General features: G+C 39.3%; 1 protein-coding gene across 1 annotated transcript in view; it reads right to left on the bottom strand.

The window, feature by feature from the left end:
- LOC113413264 (kinesin-like protein KIF28) overlaps positions 1-24697 on the bottom strand; it is a 38857-nt gene extending 14160 nt beyond the window's left edge. The window contains exons 1-15 of the mRNA XM_087967013.1: positions 24404-24697; positions 23363-23554; positions 22090-22293; positions 21351-21386; positions 18479-18703; positions 17426-17580; positions 14789-14900; positions 11239-11306; positions 10079-10221; positions 6432-6553; positions 4806-4896; positions 3596-3650; positions 2402-2525; positions 864-1008; positions 317-435 (exon numbers count right to left, since the gene is read on the bottom strand). Of these exons, the coding sequence (XP_087823139.1) occupies positions 317-435; positions 864-1008; positions 2402-2525; positions 3596-3650; positions 4806-4896; positions 6432-6553; positions 10079-10221; positions 11239-11306; positions 14789-14900; positions 17426-17580; positions 18479-18703; positions 21351-21386; positions 22090-22293; positions 23363-23554; positions 24404-24457 (1845 nt within the window). The 5' untranslated portion in view covers positions 24458-24697. The remainder of the gene's footprint in view (positions 1-316; positions 436-863; positions 1009-2401; positions 2526-3595; positions 3651-4805; positions 4897-6431; positions 6554-10078; positions 10222-11238; positions 11307-14788; positions 14901-17425; positions 17581-18478; positions 18704-21350; positions 21387-22089; positions 22294-23362; positions 23555-24403) is intronic.
- Between the last annotated feature and the right edge of the window lie 7 nt (positions 24698-24704).

Raw genomic sequence — 24704 nt, 5'->3', positions numbered from 1 at the left:
CATGTTTTTATGTTCTTTCTAAGCACATACAACTCTGCCAAGAATAGATTGTGCCACAGTTGCACATGAGACATGAGACTAATCTATGCACAAGATTTCCATCTTGTGGTGACTTAGTTTCTCCGAACTGTTCCCACAATAATAAATCCTTTTTATAGTCAATAAATTTTAAATTAACTAATATGTCTATTTCATTTATAAACTAGCTCTAACCCATTTTTTTCCTTACATCATGAGATACCTTCAATAAATGCTGGCCTGCAACTCCCCAAAATATAGTATATAATAAAGAGAGAAGCATGTATTCAAGCCATACCTTCTTCAACTCTATACTCATTTGATTTGCTTCAGCAACCAATGGCATCAACTTAATATAATCATGGAATGCAGCAAGGACACTGGGGTCTGGCTTGCCATCCTTCCTGTTTGCAGCACCTTTCAGAAAAGCAGCCCAGGGTCAAGACTAAACAAATAAAGTTGCCTGCATTTATTCATTTTAGGGAGAAATTAATAACTTATTGGAACATATGTAGGATTACAACTTTTTCTAGCTTACATTGACTATCATATTGTGCAAACGCCCCTTTGTTGATGAGACAATGACCTAAGCACAGAATTACTTTAAGATTTTGGATGGTGCCCATCAACTTCAAGTTCATGTCCCAGTTCCATACTTTGCAAAGTGCTGCTTAGAATGGAGGGATGGGTCTGTTAGTCTCTCTGATTGTTATTAATGGTGGAATCCCTTCAATCCACACTCACTGAACAGATTTTCAAACAAGTTTATAATGAAAGAATAGCACCTTGTTACAAGTTTAAAATTGCAAACCTCGACAGGGGAATGATTACAGTAAGATGCTTACCAAGTTTGTCTACACTGAAGCCTTTGGCAGCTGCCAACTCTGATTGAATGAAATCATAATCATATCTGCTCAGATCCTCGCTGGTGCGGTTGATTGGAGGGCCAATGTAGAAGTATGCACTGTTTGATCCCAAAATTAGCCGGTCCTGAGGGATTGTATACACTATGCATGCTGAAAGGATTTCTATTTCATTGTAGTTTAAAAGCTTATCAAAGACCAAAACTATCAACTGAATATTATTGTTTTGGAGCCAGGAAGAGTGAGAGAATTGTTATTTAAAAGGGACTGAACTGTTGTTTTTAAATTTATTTATTCTTTTTTTTTTTTGCTTTTAAAATAATGACAGAGCCACAGAAAAAATAAAAACCCCAAATAAAAATGCATACATTTTCAAAGAAGAAATAAAACACACATAAATGCACTGAGCTCTTAAGTGAGAAGAATTCTTTCAAATGTCTTAACTACAAACTCAGTATGTGGCATTAAGCCGCTTGTTCTCTTACATTAGCCCCTTTTTCTAAAATACACAGATAACACTGATGCAATATTAACCTACTTAAAAGTAATTTAAGGGGCTTCTAATAAAATAAAGTAGTGAAGCACTTTGTGCTCTGCACAATGTACAATACAAGGGTTCAGTACATCCAAAATGAAAGATTCAAATCCCCAATCTACCCTGAAATGATTTTGCTGTTTCTCAGTCTAGCTTCAGAATTATTGTGAAAATAATACAACAGAGAAGAGGGAAAAGAACCACAGATCACATATTGGATGTCCTCAAGGAAAGTGAGACTAACAAACCAATGAGTAAGTGTCCTGTCCAATTTCGGCTGCGGTGAATTTGATCTGGGAGACTTTAAAAATGCTTCCGAAGACAAGTTTTACATTCAAGAGGAAGAGTTGAAAAATAAAATTGCCCGTTTCAAATGTAGTCTAATTTCCTCATTACTTGGACAAACTTTGTTTCACTGAAACAAGATACTGGGTCCTATAGCAATGCCATCATGTGGTTTGTTTGCATACTTACCCTGCTTTTTGAACTCAAATGGTGTCTTAGTCAACAAAATATAGTTAAAGAATTTACAGCGGGTGTGAGCCCAATCTACTTTCCCTTTGATGGTTATACAATAGCCAAAGTAATAATTTTCTCTCCAAAGTATAATATTCTCTTGTGCTCTAGATTATGCAAGTTGTGAATTCAGTTGATGTCCTCTGGTGTCTGCCAAGATCGATAAATGTCTTGTTTATATTGCCTGTATAAAATACAAAACTGGAGAGGCTGCCAAAACATTTATTAGGCCATAATGTTCCACAAAAATGTTCAGCTTGGTGGCCACAATACTTGCATTTACTCTCTCTTAATGGACACTGAGTTCTTGCCAAATGATCCTAAGCCTCAGTTTGAAAAACCAGTTTGCTCAGTAGGTGTAGCAGAGTTGACTTTCAAGAGCCACCTGGTTGTATTTTGGAACAATAGCATTCCAAGGTAGGAGACACACCAGGACATTGGAGAAATGACAAATCCACACAAAACTCACCAGATGCTGAAGTTTAGTTTTCATCACAATGGGTACTCCATTCACAATGACCTTACATTTATCCCAAGGAGATATAGTAACTTTGCCATCGGTGTACGTGAATGTTGCGTGCTTATCCAAAATGCTGGAAAAAAGCAAGGCAAGCAATTCATACCACAAGTCAAAGGTTTTCTGCTATAAATCCAGGAAATATAACAGGATGTCTAGTAACACAATCATATATGGAACAAAGAAGACATCACTGGAAATGAGGAGGACAAAATGAAGGGAGGATGTTCAAGTTCAGTGACAATGTCCTCACTTTGCATATCACACATTTCTATTTCAGTCTCTACCAACACTTTCAATCTCAAAAGATTATCTACTCCTATGATAGTTTCTTATTTAGCCAGGCTTAAGATTTTTGAAAGGGTAAGGGCTGAAAAAGACAAAGCAATGTGTTATGTTCGCTGTTGGAAGACGGCTTGGGAGTCAGTGACTTGGTTTCAGCTCTTTATTAGTCCCGAGATCGACTCGGGGTTCAGGAGATCAGCGGCGGCTTATATTGTCTGGCCGCGGCGGCCGCGGCCAATGGCACCACTTTAAATCTCCTGCGATTAGTTTCCACCAATCGTGGGGATTCGCGGCGGGCTAATCAGTGCGGCTTGCTCGGCCAATCAGGTCGCCGTGCGCCCTGGCCAATCAGGGCATGGTGTTTACAAGTATGCTAATGGATCGTACAGAACACAATGTTTCAAAATGTTTAGCACTGTATCTGGGAGGAAATGTTTTGAAGTTTTTAATTTTCTTGCAATTATATAAAGCTCATGTTACAATGGTTATATGACTCCTGCCTCAAAATGACAGCAAGAAATTGTACACAAATTGTAGTTGAAAGATACTGAGAAAGAAAGGGCCCTGATAATCCATATGGGTTTGGAGGCTTGTTATGATCCAAAAGAAAGGAATGGGTACTAAGACAAATAAATATGTTACACATAATTTGTCTTAGAGTGTCTATTCCTTTTTTACACTAAGAAAAAAACTTCTTAAACACTAAGCTATACAGAGAGATGCCTGGAATATCACAGCTGTGAGACAGGGAGGCAAAGGTATTAATAAGCCTCTTATTTAATGAGCCTCTAATTATTGTACAAAAATACCCATCAATTACATGCACTCTAACAGTGAGCACTGAATTGTTCTGATACATACCCCAAACCTCTGAGGATGATTGTGTTTGATGGAGATTGGCCAACCTCAGTAGACCCTGAAAGGAAAATGTTTGTCTTGCATATTTCTGCCACACTGAATGATCAGTCTATCTCAAATAGGCTCTTTCCAGATGCACTGGAAATGCATTTCCTAGACTGCCAAGCCAGAATGGCCAATATTTTGCTGTTTGTAATTCTGAGAGTTGCAGTTTATTCATATATAAAGAGCATCAGACCAATGAAAGTTACCCTAGGGTGTCCATAATAGAAACACAAAAAAACTAACAGCTAACAGAAAATTAACAGAACTAATTAACAGAAAAAGACCGAATGGTCCATCCAGGGATGGGATCCGACTGGCATAACAACTGGTTCGGGGAGCGCACACATGCGCGTCAAACGCGCGCTGCATGCACATGCGTGCTACCAGCTCGAGTAAGCATTTAACTTCTCCAGCTGATGAGTGGCACTCAGCTGGGCCGTGCAAAGCAGCTGAGGAGGGAAACGCAGTCACTAAAGGACAGCCTAGAGCCCAGGCGGGCAGGAGGGCCAAACAGCAGACCAAAACCTCGCCCCAGCAAACCGGTTAGGTGTCAGCTGCTCTTTGGAGCTACTGGTTCTATAGAACCAGACCGAACCGGTAGGATCCCACCCCTGGGTCCATCAGATCTGCCCTGTCCTTAAGATACTTGCACAACTTTCAATAAAGAAAAAACAGGCTATAAGCTCTTACATTTCTTTGAATGACATTGTTTATGCATCAGATGCTTCATACAGGTTGTCTTCAACTTATGACCACCATTGAGCCCAACATTACAGTTGCTAAGTGAGACATTTGTTAAGTGAGCTTTCCCCCATTTTACGACTTTTCTTGCCTCATTTGTTAAGTGAATCCCTGTAGTTATTAAGCTGTAAGAAGGTTGCTAAGTGAATCTGGCTTCACCATTGACTTTGCTCATCAGAAAGTCACAAAAGGTGTTCACATGACTCTGGGACACTGCAACGGTCATAAATATATATTTGAATTTTGATCAGTATTTGAATTTTGATCAGATGACCATGGGAATTGCTGCAATGGTCATAAGTGTGAAAAACAGTCATTAATCACATTTCAGGGCCGTTGTCCACTTTGAACAGTCACTAAATGAATTGTTGTAAGTCAAGGACGACCTGTATTACAAAATGAAATATTATAGTTAACAAAATAATACCATCTTGAATGAAATACTTCAGAACTCCTGAAAGCTGAGAGTCTTCATTAATATTCACAAGATATGGAAAGGTTTCCATCATCTGTCTCTCCTGCTGAAGAATCAAATCAATCTTATTTCAGCAGATATTCTTCTCCACATGCTGAGGACCACATGACATGTTCCCTTTAAGTAATAAATACATTTGATCTTTTCCCAAAGGATTCTGAAAGAGAGGGTTATTATAAATAATGGTGCCATTGTGTACTGTATTCCTCTCAAATCATCCTTCTGATTTAAAAATCCAGTACGACAACAAAATCATACTGATTTGGCATTATACTTCTAAGATATCGGAAACTTAATGAAGCAAGAGTCTTTGTTATTGGTTTTTTTTTTCCTGTTACAGGGATAGTTTTCAGGATCTGAGTATTAACAGTATGAATGTTTGCTTTTATATCCTGGAACCCCCTCACATACTGTACACTATGAGCAGAGAGGTATTGACAGCTATTAAAGGTATGTTATCATCTATGAGGATTTAATTTTTTGCACCATTATTTCTTCTGCTCTCAGGCCAGTGTTTTCATTTGTTTACTTTCTTCTTACACTTTTCCCTGCCCGCAACACACAAGCACAGTTCTACAGCTCAGTCCAGAGATGAACTTCTGGGCTGAGTGAGGACTATATTTGGTCTTGAAGTTCAAATCCTGGAAGCTGTCTTCCAAAACACTAGGTAGGCCCACAGCAAACCATAACGTAGCTTTTTATCACTTCCTGCCATTTAAAATGAAATTAATTAAATGCAAATAGCATTTCTCTTTTGTCAAATACTGCTCAGGAGTAATTCAAAGCTTCTAGAGGCCACCTGTGTCCTGGAGACTTGAGGTGATGCACTTTTGGCATGAAGACTCTGAGTTGCTAAACAAAATAGTTTATCCTGCACACTAGATCTGTGGAAATTTCTCAAGGAAAGTAAATGAATCTTATTGGAAGCAGTCTTTGTTCAGCCCACTTGAAAAAGCTGTTGCAACTGTAAAAGATCTGGCATGTTCAGAAAACAATTCTACCTTCCCTTCCCCAAGATTTCTCTCCTTCATTGAAATAAGAAGGAAATTATAAGCAAATGTTGACTGTAACTACTGAACCAGCAGAGTAGGAGGAATAACACACCACCTATCTCCAGTCTACAACGCAGCCTTTGCAGCCCTTCCAAGAAGACTCCACAACCAATTGCACCCTGATTCAGTAGATCTTCAGGGCACAGATAAACGCCCTCAAGTTGCCTTAACAGCTTCCAGAGAGTGCCAATGACTAGTTGACTGCAAATAATTACAATCCATCCATCTCCCCCCCCCCGCCAATTTTATCAGAATCTGCCATTCCCCCACCATCTGCCATCAGAACTGATGAAGCTTCTTAGATGAGAAGTGAAACATCTTCTTCTTCAATTGAAAAAACAATTCCGTTGCCTTTTGAAGAAAAAAGTGACAATTGCTTTATAAACATACACGTTGCCTTGTTGACCCAACTACTAAAAAGACCAGTTGTATTTTGTTCTAATAGTGGTAACCATAGTGAGAAGCCACTAGAGGGTGCTTAGGCTCCAGACAAATGTGACAAGCTTTCTGCATCACAAGCCATGACCTGAGTGATTGCTGCATATTGCTGTTCCCATTCTTTCCGGGCTTCTTCCAGGTGATATTCCCAAGTTGCTTGAATAGCTTGAATCCGTAATTCATTTTCCGCCAGCAGGGAACGAAGCTCTTCTGCAAAAGACAAGGAAGCCAAATTAGGATACGAAAAAAACCAGGATAATTTAATTAACATCCTCACTCAGCTTACTAATTAGGTATCACTGAAGCTATTGTAATACTTTAGATCTGAAATACAGGACTTCTGGTTTGAAGGGCTTCGGCGACAGACAGAAATCCGCGATCGTGCATGGTTTCTGTCTGGGCTCGCCGCTGGAGCGCCCCGAGTCGGCTGGTTTCGGGGCTAAGCCAACCCGTAGAGGTGGTGAAGAGGGGGGAGACCGCCAGCAGGGTCGAGGAGAGCCACATCTCTCCTCCTCAGCTGGCCATTACTCCCTTTCCCGAAGGCGGTTGCAGCGGTGGTCAGAAATGGCCACCACAAAGAAGAACTTGACCAGAACAGAATGTGCAGGAGGAAGATAAGAAGTGAAAGTTTTGGCTGACCGGGTTAAATTGTAAAAGCAACAACCAAGGTACCCTGGAATTTAAACTTACAAAAAATAACATCGCTCCCAAAGAAGAGTTGGAAGCAGCGAAGGAAAGTGAAAAGGGAAAGGTTTGGCTTTTTTCCCCTTCTTCTCTCTCCTTCCCTATACTGACAACTAAGAGAAATAAGAAATCGGAAAAATCTGCTTTGACATCAATAGGCAATTAAGCTGAAAATAAAACAAAATGCCAAAGGGATAATAAAGATTTCTGGACATTAAAAACTTTCTTTTTCATAAGCAGGAAGGGAGAGAAAAAGAATAAGGGCAGGATCTGGAAGAGGGAGGAGACTGCCTGGAATTAAAAAGAATCTACAGTAAAACTTCAACAAGACTTCTAAAAGATACATTTTAACTGAAACTTTGCAACTAAATAGTAACCCCAGGAAGAGAAAGTGAAAAAAAAGAGCAAAAAAGAAACAGCTTGTGTGTATTTGGATTATTTGGTGATCTTTGGATTTTTGGTTATTATATTTGAATGACTACAATCAATCGGCTGGTTGTTTAAAAATTTATACAATGGCACCACTTCTGGATGAATTGAAAATGGAACTTAAAAAGTACAAAGAAGATGCACAAGAAGGGAAGGGTTCTTTTGGCTTCGTTTTTCAATTCTTAGAAATGGAGATTTGGAACTATGAGAAACAACAAGAAAAGACTGCAAAACAAGAAGACTGGGACAAAGAAGAAGCCATATTTAATGAACAAGTAATTCTATGTGGGGAAGAAAAAGGAAAGGGGGGAAAGAGAATGGAGAATTTAAGACTTAAAAAACAACCAAAGAAAAGAAAAATAATTCAAAAAATAAGTATAATACTGGAAAGCAACAGAAAAGGGGAATACAGAAGAGGGAAATAGAGGTAGAGAGACAAGGGGGTAAAAAGGGAGAGAGAAGAAGAGAGGGAAGAAGGAAAGGAAAAGAAGTTACAAAGGACCGGGGCAAGATATAGAGAAACAGGATCTATTTAGAGATAATGGGTGAAAATCTAACTGAAAAAGGGATTCTGTAAAGGTACATAAGATTGTATTGTTATATTAGTAATAGAAATAACTTTAGAAAATTGGAAACAACGTATGATTAAAATGAGGGAAAAAATAATTAGTATAATTTAGTGAAATGTTTGTGAATAAAATAAGTGAAATAAAATAAATGAGAAAATTGAATTAGGAAGGAATGGGAACATTTTAATTAGTTAATGTTTTATAAAATATAAGTGAAGGGGGGGAATTAACTATGGAAAGCTTATAATTGTTCCCATAGAAGTATGATATTTAATTGAAAAGTAATGTTAAAGATGTTAAGACTTTAATGAATATTAATATTAATGATAGAATTGAATTGGAATGGAATGTTGTTTTAATTATATACATTTATAATTTTTTTCTTTTTTTTAAAGAATACAGTGTGTATTTTAAGAATGTACCAAGCAGAATCCGAATGGAAATTATGTATTATATTGAATGTTACAACTTTAGGGAAAAGATATAAAGGCGTCATCCTCCAATCAGTAACTACAGGAGAAATTTTGTTTAATGAGAAAAAATAATAGATAATTGAAACAGGACAGACAAAAAGTATAAATACAATGATTTGAATTGAGATGAGATAATTAAAATAAAATTGAGAAAATTAAAAGAGGGAGAAGCTACGCAGAAAATGTAAAATAGTAATAAGATATGGAATAGAATATAAAAATGAGCATGAACCTGAATTTGTGTCTATACGAAGAAATGTAACCGGGATTATGCTGCTTTCAAAAAGATGTTTTATTTGTATTTTTTTTTCTCTCTTTGTGAAGTTATGTATTATATTGAATGTTACAACTTTAGGGAAAAGATATAAAGGCGTCATACTCCAATCAGTAACTACAGGAGAAATTTTGTTTAATGAGAAAAATAATAGATAATTGAAACAGGACAGACAAAAAGTATAAATACAATGATTTGAATTGAGATGAGATAATTAAAATAAAATTGAGAAAATTAAAAGAGGGGAGAAGCTATGCAGAAAATGTAAAATAGTAATAAGATATGGAATAGAATATAAAAATGAGCATGAACCTGAATTTGTGTCTATACGAAGAAATGTAACCCGGGATTATGCTGCTTTCAAAAAAGATGTTTTATTTGTATTTTTTTTTCTCTTTGTGAAAACTCAAATAAAATTTACAAAAAAAAAAAGATCTGAAATATACAGACATTTCTGATTCCTATATATTCAGAAATTAAAACAAACATATTTAAATACTGATGCAATCTTTCCAGAAAGGAATTATATCTACGTGTCCCTGAAGGGATTGTTGGGACATACAAAAGTGCCTCCAAAAATTAACTTAAGACTGCAAGAGAAAGAAACTTTTCCTACATTTTCCTACTCTGAAAGGATATCACCAAAGTTCCCAGGCCTATATATGATCTCCAAAGTTGGGGGTGTCAATCCTAGAGACATCTAAAGATTGTTCCCAAGTTTAATTTTTAAGGCAGAACTATCAAACACATGAATATATAATATACAATATTATAGTATGTGTATGTGTTCAAATGGTCAAAGTTACTTCTTCTGGAAATGGATGACCTAATCCCCACTCAGGAAAGTTATTCCTGGTCATCACTGACATCTGAGCTATTCAGGGGTCTAGTTCTTGTATGTGATTAAGGTTTAGATCAGGGGTGTCAAATGCATGGCCCGCAGGCTGGATGTGTCACGTGCTAGCCATGTCCACCCCGGGTTTAGCAACCACAATGTGAGGACATGAGTTTGATACCCCTAGTTTAGACTATCTTTCCCATGCTAATTGTCTCTTTAATGAGCTGCTTCAGAGGACTCTTAGTGATTAATAGCATGTGTGTTTAGGACAGACAGGGCAGGGCTCAAGTTAGAAAAACAATCATGGAAAGAAATGTTACTCATGGTCAAGCAAAAATACTTTTATGTCTGCACCAGGCAGTGTTGAATCTAGGCCATCTCCATTGCGTGAAACCTTCCAGACAACAGAAAACATAGAAAAGAGTCTAAAATCCAGTAATTATGGTATTTTTGCTGCAAAATACATACTTGTTTCATCTACAACTGTTTTTCCAGAATTCCCAAGGCTGGACAATCTGGACAACAAATTACAATTTTCCATCTTGAGATCATTTATCAGTTTTGCTGTTGTTCCTGAATTTATCACAGCTTGGTTTTTTATTTTTTTTGTTCTTTTAGAAGAAACAAAACAGAAAAAAAATACAAATTACTGTACTGACTTGAAGAAGGAAAGAATCCAAGTAAATATTGATACTTGGCTTTCAGATCTGATCTACAAAAATTTGGATAACTGCTACATGCCAACGAAGAAGGACCAAAACTACTAGATTTTTGCAGACCAGACATCACAGTCAATTCTAGTCCAAAAGATCTTCCAAAGATTTTGAAAGATTGGGGAAAGCTGGTTGAAATTGTGTGCATTATGACAAGCTGGCCTGCATAAGTTGACCGTCAAACTTGTGCTCATCTTAAGTGTGTCTCTTGCAATACTTCAGTACAAAATCCCATGGCAATTTATTGTCTCATCCCACGTGGGTCAAGAGGAAACTTTGTGGAGAGAACTCCTTGCTCTGAACCTACTCAGGATAATGTAGATTATTGGGGGGAAGATGCAAAAGTGGGAAGCGGGGAGACAGCAGAAAAGTCTACAAAGTTTTCAAAATTAAAATATTCCTGAGAAAATATCTCAGTCTGTTTTGTTTTATCATGCTTCTCTTTTTTTCTTTTCACATCTTTATCATTTGGCAACCATATATTTTGTGTTATTAGACTTGGCCTGGCCTGAAGTAAATTAAAAATGGATAATTCCTAACTCAGAAGTAAATCTTTTGAGTGATGGCAATATACCAGATACTTTGCATAAAATGGCATGTGTCATAAATAACAAGGTTTTTTCTTCTCTTCAATCATATCCAATTCTCAGAGACTACTTTGATAAGTCCCTGCAGTTTTCTTGGCAAGGTTTTTCAGAAGTGGCTTGTCATTGCCTCCTTCCTAGGGCCTCTCCAGAGAGTGTGACTTTGTGCCTAAGGCGGAACTAGAAACCACGATCTTCTGGTTTCTAACCTGATACCTTAACTACTACACCAAACCAGCTGTCAAGTAACAGTTTATCAATAGTTAATTCCGTGTCTCAAATTGGATTCTAATCCTACCCCTTTGGTTTACAGGATGTGAAATCAATCTACCTTTCAGCATACCGCAAAGTTGACAATGTCTCATCATAGTATATGTCTGCTGGACTAATTGCTGCAATCTAGAAATATGTAAACATATTAAATGTGAATACATTTTCATGGAACATATTTTATTTGTTATTGAACGTTACTCACAGAATAGAAACTGCTAACTGGCAGTGTCATGGTTACCCCTGGAGAAATGCTATCCAATCAGTATTTGTATAAAAGACACAGATTGAAATATTGGTCCACTGTGGAAAGAGTAGTCAAAATCTTTGATAGTACAACATTTTTATGTAAATAAAAAAGGCAAGCAAACTTTTTAAGCCAGGGGTCCCCAACTCCCCGACCACGGCCTATTTGGAATTGGGTCATGTGAGTAGTTGACTGGAGCATGTGCGCAACTTGCATGAGCTGGCCAGTGGGTACTCGCACCCGCCACTTGCACAAGTCGGGCTGTGTGCGAATGCCTCTCCCCCCACAACCGGGCTGCCAAGCTGCAAAGGTCTGTCTCGTCTCATCTCATCTCATCTCATCTCATCTCATCTCATCTATACCTTGCCCACAACTGTATGCATATTCTAGTTTGGGCGTGTCCAAATATGGCAACTTTAAGACTTGTGGACTTTAACATTCACAATTTCCCCACCTCAAGAGTAGATAAAAATCTATGAAGAATTAAACAATTAGTCTTAGATGAACTAAATTATGATTGCTCCGTTGATCAGAAACCTGCATACGGATAGTCCTCGGCTCACAACTGTTCAATTAGTGACTGTTCAAAGTTATAAGGCACTGAAAAAGTGATTTATGACTATGTCATAAATGTTGCAAAACATAGTCATAAATCATCTTTGGTCATTTCAATCAAAATTCAGATGCTTAGCAACTAACTCATATGTATGACGGTTGCAGTGTCCCGGGGCCATCTGATCACCTTTTGCGGCCTTCCGACAAGCAAAATCAATGGGGAAGCCAGATTCACTTCACAACCATGTTACTAACTCAACAACTGCAGTAACAACTGTGGCAAGAAAGGTCATTAAGGTAAAAAAATATGGCAAAACTCACTTAACACCTAGCAACAGAAATTTTGGGCTCAGTTGTGGCCCTAAGTTGAGGACTACCTGTATTTCAGTCAGGTGATTGTGAGTGGATGATTGAATAGGAACAAAATGCTTGGCAAGTTTGAAGGAAACAGGAGGGACCGTCAAGGATTAGGACATGGGTGTCAAACTCGCTGCGTCACGTGATGTATCACAACTTTTTTTTCCCTTCACAGAGCTGGGGTGGGTGTGGCCTGTGCATGACACATTCAGCACGTGGGCCACCAGTTTGACACCCTGGATTAGGAGGATAGATGGGATCAAAGAGATGACTACAATGTCCTCCTAATTGCTATGGGTGCTAGGTGAGATGACATATTCTCATCAAAGGCTGAATCTTGGACAATGCTAACACCTTACCTTTATTCTTCACTTTTTCCAGCCTTTCTGAGGGCTCCTTTTGAACTATTGATATATATATTTTTTGCCTTTAATGCCCATATAATCTGAGAGTTTACGACTGCTGACGTAAGGATCTCTCCTAACTTTCTCTCAGCGACAACCATCTTGTAAAGAAACTTTGGCTAAGAACGACTAATTGGTCCAAAGTCATCCAGGGAGTTCCGTGGCTGAGTGGTAACTTGAACCTGAGCCCAGCATCTCAAAGGGCACACTATTTTAGCATTAGAAACATTAAAGACATTTCTTATGAAGAGAACAAAACAGTATGTTTTATTTGGGTGCTGATGGGAAGCACACCAATCCACCTAAAAGAAAAATCCCTTCCCTTTGAAATTACTGTACCCTTGTGATATGGGATAGACATTCACTTAGTAGTAGCTCATATGATTTGAAAGCTAACAAATGCACATTTGCTTTGCACAATGTTAATGCAAAGTGGCTAAAACTGAGCTGGGGGGAGAAGCTTCAAAAAGAATTCTGCACTGTAAGCTAGTAGACAACCTCTTCTAACCAGAGAGTCTCTTCACCCAAATGAGTACACACACACACACACACACACACACACACAAAATTAGGAGCTGCAGGTGGTGGGAAATCTCCCTGACTAGAGAGATTCATCTGCAACACCTGGAGAGGAAGGAGAAGAGAGAGAGAGAGAGAGAGAGGCCAGCATGCTGACTGATTTTCCCAAAGCTATCTGGGAGTAAGAATTACTGAACTAATGGGACTTCTCTAAAGTAAGCAGCCATGCATTTCATTGGAACAGTACTTCACTGTATTTGCAGCTCAACGCAAAAGTCTCTCTTGGCTTGTTTACCAGTTCTGTATTTCAAGAATCACGTCCACACAGCCTCATCTTAGAAAGAGTAAACTGGTTTAAACAGATCCACCCCAGCATAGCAATAAATGGTGCCTACTTATGTGAGCATTGGAAGTACGGATTCAATGGGAATTACTACAGGGTAAATGTGAATTTGTTTATGCATTTTGTTGATTGGCAATCAGTCTCTGAAGAAAGCCCTAAGAAGCAGCTGAAATATTAAATAAGGTAGGGTTGGCTGGAGTACCTTGATAACTCCTTCAGGAGTTTTGGCATTTTATTCTGTTACAGTTTTAGCTTTGGCTTTGTTTCCAGGTGCATGGGCTTTTATATTTCTACTTCTGAGAAAAGCATAAAAGATTGGTAGAAGTCCAAATAGAATGCCTTGCAGTTGTATATTCCTTTTTGTGTGAGACCATTGTGCATATATGTTTTTGTGTGATACCACTATCTTATACCATGACGCTTTTGGAGCACAAATAGCTCCTTTTTTTCTTGCATTTGTAAACTTGGGTATTAGATAATGCTTTGGGTTTTCATTCAGTGGTGAGGGGATTACTTTTACAAGTGTGTCTTATTTTACGGGCAATTACTTTTAATCACAAAATATTAATATAAGTTTTGATTTGGTTTTGCCTTGTATGGCCTTTGGGTTATGGATATCAAATCTAACCAGTTATAAACACACGCAAGCATACAGAGGAGCTTGTTACAATATATCATGTATATTGTGGGGAAAATAGGAGGAAGGTGTAGTAGTGGATATATTAACCGCCTTGAGTTATTTGTAAAAATAAGAAAGGTGGTATACAATAAATAATAATTTACTGAGAGGGAAAAGTAACCCTTCAGGATTATTGCAGTAGGGTTTTACAACCCTAGTTGACAGAAGGAAGCAGTTTCTCCTCTTCACCTCTGTGTCTGATATTATATTTTAATGAGCTATTTTAGGAAGCAGAAAATGTATATAAACATAAGTTTGGAGAATTCATGATAGTCAATTTTGGCTAGTACCAGTAGGAAATGGCATGATTGGGAAGTAAAGCAACAAAATTCCCAAAGGCAGCAATGCTAGCCATTTCTGCACTGTCATTTAAAGAAAACCAGGTGGATGCCTTCATGGAATCAGCAGGAAACAAACATTGAGATGGGAAGAAAGTAGATGCCCCCCACACTCCATACACACAATTTTCAACCTCCACAGGACAGGGTATGTGGAATAACATATTACCATTATAGTTCTACTGTTTCCTCCCAATGCAGATTGCAAAAGTTTGGTGAGAACTGAATCTCTATATGGGACATGCAACACTTTCTTTCCCGTGGCAGCTTCAGCCAGAGCACTAAAAGGAAGATGGAAGATGGGAAATGCCATTCAGAGTTCTTTTGTTGAAACATAATGCAATTGAAGATCAAGGGGACATAGGCCAGACCAAGCGTTTTTGTACAGTACCCAATGACATTCAGTGAGCACATGAGTAGTGAGGCATTATCTGATTGAAAAATATTATACTCTGATTTTAGCTTATCCTTTACAGCAGGGGGTGTCCAACCTTGGCAATTTTAAGCCTTGGGGACTTCAACTCCCAGAATTCCCCAGCCAGCATGGAATTCTGGGAGTTGAAGTCTTAAAGTTGCCAAGGTTGGACACCTCTACTTTAGAGATTCCCCCACCCCCACCCCAATAGATAGAAAAAGAAGCATCAGCAGAAGGTTTACAGATGGGAGAGGACAATGTCTGGACTCCCCCACCCCTGGCCCTCCAATGAGGTTAGGCAACAGAAAACACCAAAAGCTAAACAGAACAGAACGTTTCTAAGGTAACTTCATTTACGAAACAGCATCTTCATCACAAGGCAGGTGAGAGCAAATGCTCTATACAGAAAAGCCTAACAAGCCTGTTAATAGTTTTAATAATTAAGTTAAAAAGATTGTTGTAATTAACTAAAAAAAAGAGTAAAAATTCAGAAGTTACCTCAGAGGAGTATTATGATAGTATGTTCTTGAATTGTATTGGTGAAATAAGGATTAAAGTAATAGTAACCTGCTGTTTGGGAAGTGAAGTTTTCTAAAAGACTACCTGAACTTTCAAAATCTAGATTAGTATTGGTATGTTAATAGTAGCACATTAATATTATTATATTATCAATTAAGAGGTAAAATTATACTTCTGTATTGTAATGTTCGAGACATGGGTTTCATCCTCACATCTGTTAATCGCAGGAAATATTAACCATTTTTAGAGGAGATAACCTGATGATGTCACTTTTAAGACCTCTCCAGCCAGTGGTGGTATGCTATTGTTTCAGCAGAACCGGTAGTTTAAAAAAAAAAAAAAAGATCAGCTGAGAGGAGGAAAAAAAACTGACAATCAGCTGAGAGGAAAAAGAAGAGAAAAGCACAGGATCCGGTCCTCCTACCCTGCGCTTTTTTCTTCTTTATCCTCTAAGCCAGGGGTCCCCAACCACCGGTCCGTGGACCGGTACCGGTCCGTGGAACAAGTCCTACCAGGCCGCTGGTTTGCTGGCGCCGCCATCTTGTTTTGATGAAAAAGTGCTTCCGGTGAGCTTTTCCGGGTAGAAAGCTCACCGGAAGCACTTTTCATCAAAACAAGATGGCGGCGCTAGCTCGATGAGCTTTTCTGGGTGAAAGCCATTTCTACCCGGAAAAGCTCACCGAGCATTGGCGCCACCATCTTGTTTTGATGAAAAGTGCTTCCGGTGAGCTCACGGAAGCACTTTCATCAAAACAAGATGGCGGCACCCAGCTGATGTCGGTACTGGGCCGCGCCATAAAAAAGGTTGGGAATACCGGGCCGCGGCGTAAAAAAGGTTGGGGATCACTGCTCTAAGCTGATTGGCGCTGCAGGTCTCAGCTGTTGGGAAAGCTGTGTGCCGGTGTTAGGCAAAGCATGCCCACCAAGCCCTGCCCACCGAACGGGTGGTAAAACAATTTGAATCCCACCACTGTTTCCAGCCCACCATGGATGCAATTTAAGTGCATATTTGTTCAATTCTGAAGTGACATTTTTCCTCTTCTCCCAACACAACTCTGACTCTTCGAATGATGCGCAAGGCCTTGTGGCGAGACATGATCAGAGCCTGGGATGTGCCCAATCCCTGTTGGCTGATGCAGTCTGCCCCTCTATGCCAGGGGTGTCCAACCTTGGCAACTTTAAGACTTGTGGACTTCAACTCCCAGAATTCCTCAGCCAGCTTTGCTGGCTGAGGAATTCTGGGAGTTGAAGTCCACAAGTCTTAAAGTTGCCAAGGTTGGACACCCTGCTCTATGCGTGTATTAAAAAAGAATACAAAACAAAACATACATTGAAGTAAGTTTTTCAAAAAGAACACTAGATCCATAGCCTGAGTGATAAGTGGCAAGTTGCACAGAGGAATGACGCTGCTGGTGACTTATCATTTAGGTCAGGGCTGTCAAACTCCTGGCCAGTGGGCTGGATGCATCACGCCCGGTTTAGCGAAGAGGAAAAAAGTCCCGATACATCACGTGATGCCGCTGTGATGTGAGTTTGACACCCCCGATTTAGGTAATTTAAAAAGTGGCTAAGGCTATGCCACCTGTAATCTGAGCCCAGGCTGCCACAGGCTGACAGTGATTGTTGGTTACTTTTCCCACCAGAAGGTGATTCTGGATGGGCAACAATAATGCAGCCAGGGAATCCAATGATTGCAACCCTTAAGTTGTTTTGCATTAAAACTGGACATCACCAGTCGCTTGTACTGTGAGAGGGGCACAGTAGCAAGGCAGCAAAGATTATGTCAGCATACTTTTTACTGGAACAATTAATGTTAATGCAACTGTGAGGAAGAGCCAATACATAGGTCAGATTACTACATAGGTTTTGTACCTGATGACATTTCCCAAGGTGGTTAAACTCAGATTTACACGTGTTCCTTCTTTTAGTCTGTCGCCTTCTGATCCGGGGGACTTTTGCCTTTCACTCCCTGCCAAGTCCACTAAATTGATAATGGACTGTTTTGTGATTTCATCTTTCAGAAAAATCTGCAGGAAATAATATTTAGAAAGGAAGTGGGCAGAGTTGAAGTGGGCAGGTATTTCAGAAATGCCTCAAGTTTTCATTCTCTTATTGATATTGGTGTAAGAGACGTTGCTGTACTCAGTATATTCATCAAAATATACAACAGGCTGATATTATCAAATATTAAATATAAACAAAAATAAGATCACACATACAACAAATAATGACATTCATCATGTTGTGGAAACCCAACCACTATTATGTAAACATAGTAATAGTACGTCATTAATTTGGATTCAGGTTTTAGAAGTCAGCTTATGCGGCTCAACTTACCATTCAGACACCACTTTTAAATTTAACATAAGACATACATAAATCCATACTATAGGTCAAATGTCCATGGGTTAAGAAAACAGTCTTTGAAAATACATACATTTTTCATGGAACAGGCAAACATTTTCTCAAAATAGCTGTAATTATCTGGAATCAGAAACTCCACAGTAAGACCCTAGTAAGAGCAGTAAGAGCCTAATTTGTTGCGTATGCGTCAGAGGTGGTTTATTCAGCAGGTTCTGACCCGTTCTGGAGAACCGGTAGCAGAAATTTTGAATAGTTTGGAGAACCGGCAAATGCCACCTCTGACTGGCCCCGCTCCCATCTATTCTCTGCTTCCCAAGTCCCAGCTGATCGGCTGGGTCTTCTTTGGTTGCCCTGCACAGGAGAACAGAGCTGGAAAGCAGGTTAGTGGGGTTTGGAGGGAATGGAGTTTTACAGTATCCTTCCCCTGCCACACCCACCAAGCCACACCACGCCCACCAAGCCATGCCCACAGAACCAGTAGTTAAAAAAAAAAAAATTGAATCCTACCACTGGTATGTGTGCCATATTTGGCTATTGTCTGCAACTGTGGCTTCCCTGTACCTGTTTAAAATGAATGGTGATGACCATATGAGACCTGCTGCTGGTGGTATTCATGCTGGTTGAAGCTGTGGTCCTTATTTTTGTGCCTTGCTCCATGAGTCTCTCAATTTGAGCATAACTGTCACAAGGCACCAGTTTTAAACCATCCACATAGAAGCCTTGCTGCTGGTCTTCTCTAACTTTGAGTCCACCATACTTTTTTGTTTTAGACAGCAAATCTATTACCTGGAAGGGCAGATAAAGTTTATTTTAAAACGGGACAAAGATCAGCTGTCATTTCAGTGGAGAGGCGAATGCTTAAAATTTAAAACCCTATTTGTAAGAGAACACGGTTGATTGAATGAAATTACAGAGAAATGTAAAACGTGTCTTAACATTTTCAATGGTTATAAGGCCCATATATTTCCTTCTGTTGGGTGCACATGACTGTGCAGCAACGTTCAAGCAGCATTCCCAACCTGGTATCTTTCAGATATGTTGGAATTCCAACCCTCTTTGATTCTCCCTGTGAAAATTCTAAGACTGCCTAAAGATATTTGGATCATATTGTGAGCGTTCTCTAATATTTATGTTGTTTTAAACTTGCAAAATAAATGACCGGCAGCAATGGTTCAGATGGTTTGGTTCATATACCAACGAAAATTATTTTAATTACATACAAGGGACTCTAATATAGTAACACTTGAAGAAAGAAAGTTGAAGATGATTTAGAGTCAGTTCTCCTCTCTCTGCCCCTATTTGGCATGTTCAGTTTTGTGTTTTAATCCTCTATCTCCAACATGTTGATCCTTGAATTGTTAAAGGCTGCCTTGACTAGAATCAGGCATGATATTCCCCTCTGAAAAAAAAATCGGGGCCGGCCAAAAGAGACCTCCCCCCACCGCGCGCCAAGAAATCGCTGCCCAGCTCCCTTTTCCTGCCGCTCAGCGGCCTCCGCTCGCACCGCCGCCCGCCCACCCGGGCTCCGCTCGCCCCGCCTGCCCGCCCGGGCTCTGCTTGCACCGCCCGCCCGCCCGGGCTCCGCTCGCACCGCCCGCCCCGGCTCCGCTCAGGTATCCGGCTGGGGCTGTCAGGAGTTGCTACCGGCGCGCTCCGCGCGGCTCCAGTCCCGCGTTGCCTCGGGAAGGGAAAGGCAAAACCAGGAGCCGCTGCTGCCGTTGCAAAGCGCCGCCACGGCTCTTCCTTTTTGCCTTTCCCTTCCTGAGGCAACGCGGACTGGAGCCACGCAGAGCCGCGCCAGCGGTAGCAACTCCTGACTCGGGCCTCCGAGGGAGGGGAAGGAGGAGAAGAAGGGGGGAAAGGGGTGCGAATCCCAAAAAAATCGGAATTCCGATTTTAATCGGAAGAATATCATGTCTGTAGAATGTAATATGTTAACAGTTTTCTCTTATACTCAATATTTTATATTTGATTTGATTTGTGTACAGTAGCTGCCCAGAGAACCTTTCACAGTGTACACTTATAAACCAGGCTGCTCCTTGATAATTCAACCAAGAATCAGTAGGATGGTGTATTAACCTCTAGACCAGTGGTCCCCAACCTTTTTTGTACCATGGACCGGTACAATCCACGGACCGATCCACAGACCGGTACCGGCATCAGCACTCATGACCAAGGCAAGGCGAGATGAGCGACCGGCCAGCCAGCCATCCCCCGCTTCTCCCCGCCACCTTCAACTCCTCCTTTGTACCTTCTCGCGGTCGATGGGCTTTTCGGGCTCTTTCTTAATCTCCTCCTGAGTAACGCGAGACTCCACCGCCATCGGGACGGCTCTTCGTTCGAAGCCTCCCCCCCCCTTTGACGAAACTAAGGTGCGAAGATTTCTTCAGCACCCAAACGCCGCTTTCCAATCGACGACCGACAAGCTCACCCGTAAGCACTTTCTCAAGCGCCGTCGAAACAAGATGGCGGCGCCCGGTACAAAATGATCCACGAACCGGTACCGGTCCGGGGCCCGGTGGTTGGGGACCACTGCTCTAGACCATTTCTGAGTTGCTGGCTAAAACCAGCACTTAGATCAAGCATTGTTCTTGACTGTGCAAAGGAAAGTATAACATTTCCCAAATAAAATTGACTTTCACTTAGAGAAGCCCCCACATTCTGTCAACTTACAAATGCATGCACAGACCGGGGAAGAAGAGTTCGCTTGAGACCATCCAAATGGAATCTCCAAATAATATTTTTCCTGGTGAACATATGTTGAAATGTATCCGCATATTCATATTCAGTAACCTAGTAAGTAACTAATTAGGCTTGCTGCATAGAGTTGAAATTTTATGAGAGCTTCTTTCCTTCGTGTTTCCTCTCTCCTCTTTCCCAATAAACCCTTTTCACAATCTGTAGGGAAGACTTCATTTGTAAGGGAATTTCTCATAAAACCTTCCTTGTGTTAAAGATTGCCTAGAAGATACTTAGCTATGCTAGTGTCTCAGGATTGGCACAAGACTTACTCAACTCTATGTTATTAAGAGTACCTTCCTTTTATTATTGTACAATCTGAAGGGAATTAACCTGCATAGGCTATCCTTTATTGAGGAACTGCTGGAAGAAGGGGCTTGCTAGGAATTTTTAAAAATCATTTCCCCAGTTTATGATCATATTAACTAGCTCTTATGAAAATTATATTCCCAGACAACTACAGAATTGCCTAGATTTTCAGATTTTTTTGTGCTGAGATTTTTTTGTACTGCCATTGCGGATTGAGATGAGTTGTGAGACCAGTAACTTTGGTATAAGCATCAATCCTGTTTCTGAATTGTTATAAAGATCCTCTGAGGAAAACTCAGATTCTTAAGTGTCTACAAATGTTACCTCCCATATTAAAATATATCACAAAAAGAAAAAAGGCTAAATGTCATCTGAATACAATTACCTGTTCATTGTAAATTTCCAGCATACTAAATGTAATCTATAAAAGGGAAAATGGAAGATACCACAAGATAAATTATTAGTTCCATTATTAAGTATTTAATTAGAGTTAGAAAAATGCAACTGTATATTCTATAGAGTTCTGCATTATTGTATACACCTAGCTTGTATTCTGTAGTTGTATTTTATCCAAGTTCCCTCTTGTTCGGAAAGTAGCTGTTTAAATTTAAGATTTAAAACATACCAACATACTATCTACACACACACACACACACACACGTCATCCAAAGACTGTCACCACATAATTTTTATTTTTTATTATGAATGTATAGTAAAAGGGCAGGGGGAGTCAAATTACCTATAATTTCCTCTTCAAATGGAAGATACTTTTTCTTAAAAAAGAGATGAACCCTTATTGATACAATAGAAATTAATGGGGATGACCTGAAATATTTTTATGTATACAATTTTCACAATAATGTTCTTTGTCCCTCAAAAATCTTATTTCTGACTATGTGTTTATATCTTAGTCTGATTGTCATCAATATTAGCAATTATATAGATTTTTCCTGTGATAAATTGTTTCCATCCAATTCCTTCAGATCTTCCAGTGGTGCAATATCTCAATACCTTGGGATATCATGTCCATTTATGATAAAAATAAACCAGCATCTCAATATACGTATATTTTTGTAAATGGGTCATAGTCAGCTATGTTGCAATGCCTGAACTTTTGAACATACCTGATATTGTTTGTTTGTGTCTTGATTTTGAATCGTTTTAAACAGTTCTTCACACATGACTGGAATTATGCCTCTGTTTGCACCATGGCCTATCATTGAGTAGCTCTTCCCTGAGCCGGTCTGACCATAAGCCAGAAGAGTGGCATTGTAACCTTGCCAAGCATTGTCCAGAATTCCCTCACCAAGGTCATGAAAAATGTCCCTCTATAATGATAGAACAGTTTTATCAGATTTAACTGCACAAATGATAGTGATGTTATATCTTGATCTGGTGATACTTACAAATGTCTGATCAGACTTTCAAGAAAAATACATCCAGTAAAGGAAATTCTAGCATACCCAAACAAAGGTAACTTCTTGAGGGGAGATGTGGTTGCCTTTCTCCCCCCCCCCCCACACTGTCCCCGATATTAGCTTTCAGGTCCCACTGGGGTTCTGGATGGGTTTTCCAAAAATGCCTCCAGAGCCATCATTAAGACAGTCTCACCCCTTTAACTCTGATAGCATTAATAGCACCGGCTAAGGAAAAGATAAATGAATAATGAAATACAAAGTTTACATCACCCATCACATTTTTATTCAGATAAGAAGCAGATGAGAGAATAATGGCAGCTGGTCTTGTTGTATGAAGGATCTCAATTATCCTCAAACTTCCACATTAATGACTAAATTGCATGGCTATGCTCTAGGTGGTGAGGTTTTTAAACATGTTAAAAGTGGCGGTCCAAGAAATGAATGTTAACAAGACTTAAACTGGGAAGCTCATATTTTTATTCAATTTAGACTGCAATCTAATACCCACCTATTGTGTTGTTCCTAGAATTGGCTGGTTTACCTCTCCCGTCAACCAAGGAGGAACTCGTCTATGAAACGACAAATTTGAAATTGGATGCTACACTTCCATTTCTCAGTTTCTACAGCTGTTGGGAAAACTCAGCCTTAGGAAGCTCTGATACGAAAATGGTAGGAAGCGTTGAAGAACCAAAATCCATCTGCTTCCACATCCCTAATCTGAAAAATTTACTTAAACCAGTTTGAGCTGAATTAAATTTAAATTTCCTTCTCATGGTTAGAGAGGGAGAGGATTTTTGATTAAATCATGAAGTATAAAAATAACTGCAATCATTTACTTTTGCACTAAAACTTTGCTGTGACTGGGCATGTGGATTGTCAGGCTTACCTATTGGCTAGTCTGTACAATCTATTTTTGTCATTACAACTGATGGTGGAATAATTTTTTTTTCTCAATGGAAAATACTAAGGTACTTTTTACCTGCCCAGCATATCTGCTGTTTGGTCCAGATGAAACAAGCTTGCCATCTTTGTCCTTTAAAAATCCACTGTGTGACCAATATGCCAGGTCAAAAGTAAAGGACTTTACATGACTTGGATTTTTTGGATCATGTATGCTTGTTGTGCTGGAATTCACAGAAATCACACATCTGCTGCCTGCATTTTTCTCTCTCTGTTGAAGTTAGTCAGTTTAAATCCATTAAAATTCAAATTGCTAACTTGATCTTTTTTTTTCAGTTTAGACTATAGCATATATATTTGCATTTTTGAAGAAGCTGGTTATTTTTTAAACGTAGCTTTTATTAAAAACTTTAAATACAATAGTAAAAAACAATACAGAGAGGTCCCTGGTTATATGAGATGTTGTCTTGGGTTTCCAAATCTTAAATGGAAGATTTCTATAGGTGCATTATCTTCTACTGCTTTTAGAATAAGAAGTTACAGCAGGTAAAAAAAATGTTTTTAATGCTCTCCTCACATACATGTGTATGGGAATTGTCTCTAAACGTGAAATCCTTGCTAGCATCTGTGGAACCTCTGGGTTTGCCAGCTGAACAGGTAGTTGAAACCCATATTTTAAATGTCTTGTTAAATAACATCCATTATTTTACTTTATTTATTTTAAAAGTTTTGTTAGGAATAAATGGGCAATTAAAATCAGATTTACAGATGCTTATTGTATTCAGCCTCAAGGGCTTAACACATTTCCAAGGCAGAACATATTTGCAAATTTAACGGAACCACCTAGTATATCAAGCATTGATAGACTCAGGCAAAAATGCCTGAAAAGTGAAGCTAGGCCTGGTACCACAAGCAAGGGATAGTCTATTTAACTTGGGTAATATAAATATCATGGCCAAGTTTCGCTCTGTCTCCCCATTTAACACATTATTTTCTGAGTGTTGATGCCATTATCACACTCAAGTTCCCCATTTTTTGCCTTTTGTTCATCTCTCTTCTCTATAACACAAATAACTCAATGACTTAAAAACAATACGATTGCACAAAATGAACAACTAACCTGGTTGAAAGGTCTGACACGTACTGCCACTTTCACACTGTCAGTGTTTGGCATCTTAAACTCTTCAAGGAATTAAAATATAGCATGCAAGCACCAGTTATATCCAGGACACTGCTTGGATAAATTTTTTAAAAAGATGGTCTGGAGCCCAATCACCTACTGCTTTATACCTAATACATTATTGATATCTTCACTTGTCACCTGTATAAGGTTACTGATAAATTATTTCTAAGAGGAGCTCCATTAGATTAGGTTGACCGCTACTATGTATTGGTTTCCAAATATACATCTGAAATGTTGG

The sequence above is a fragment of the Notechis scutatus genome, chromosome 1 (genome assembly GCF_049901735.1).
Source record: "Notechis scutatus isolate UNSWTSFEM ecotype Mainland chromosome 1, rNotScu1.2, whole genome shotgun sequence".
In the NCBI taxonomy this organism is placed as follows: domain Eukaryota; kingdom Metazoa; phylum Chordata; class Lepidosauria; order Squamata; family Elapidae; genus Notechis; species Notechis scutatus.
The sequence above is the reverse complement of the archived record's forward strand: the minus strand, read 5'-3'. Positions and strand labels throughout refer to the sequence as shown.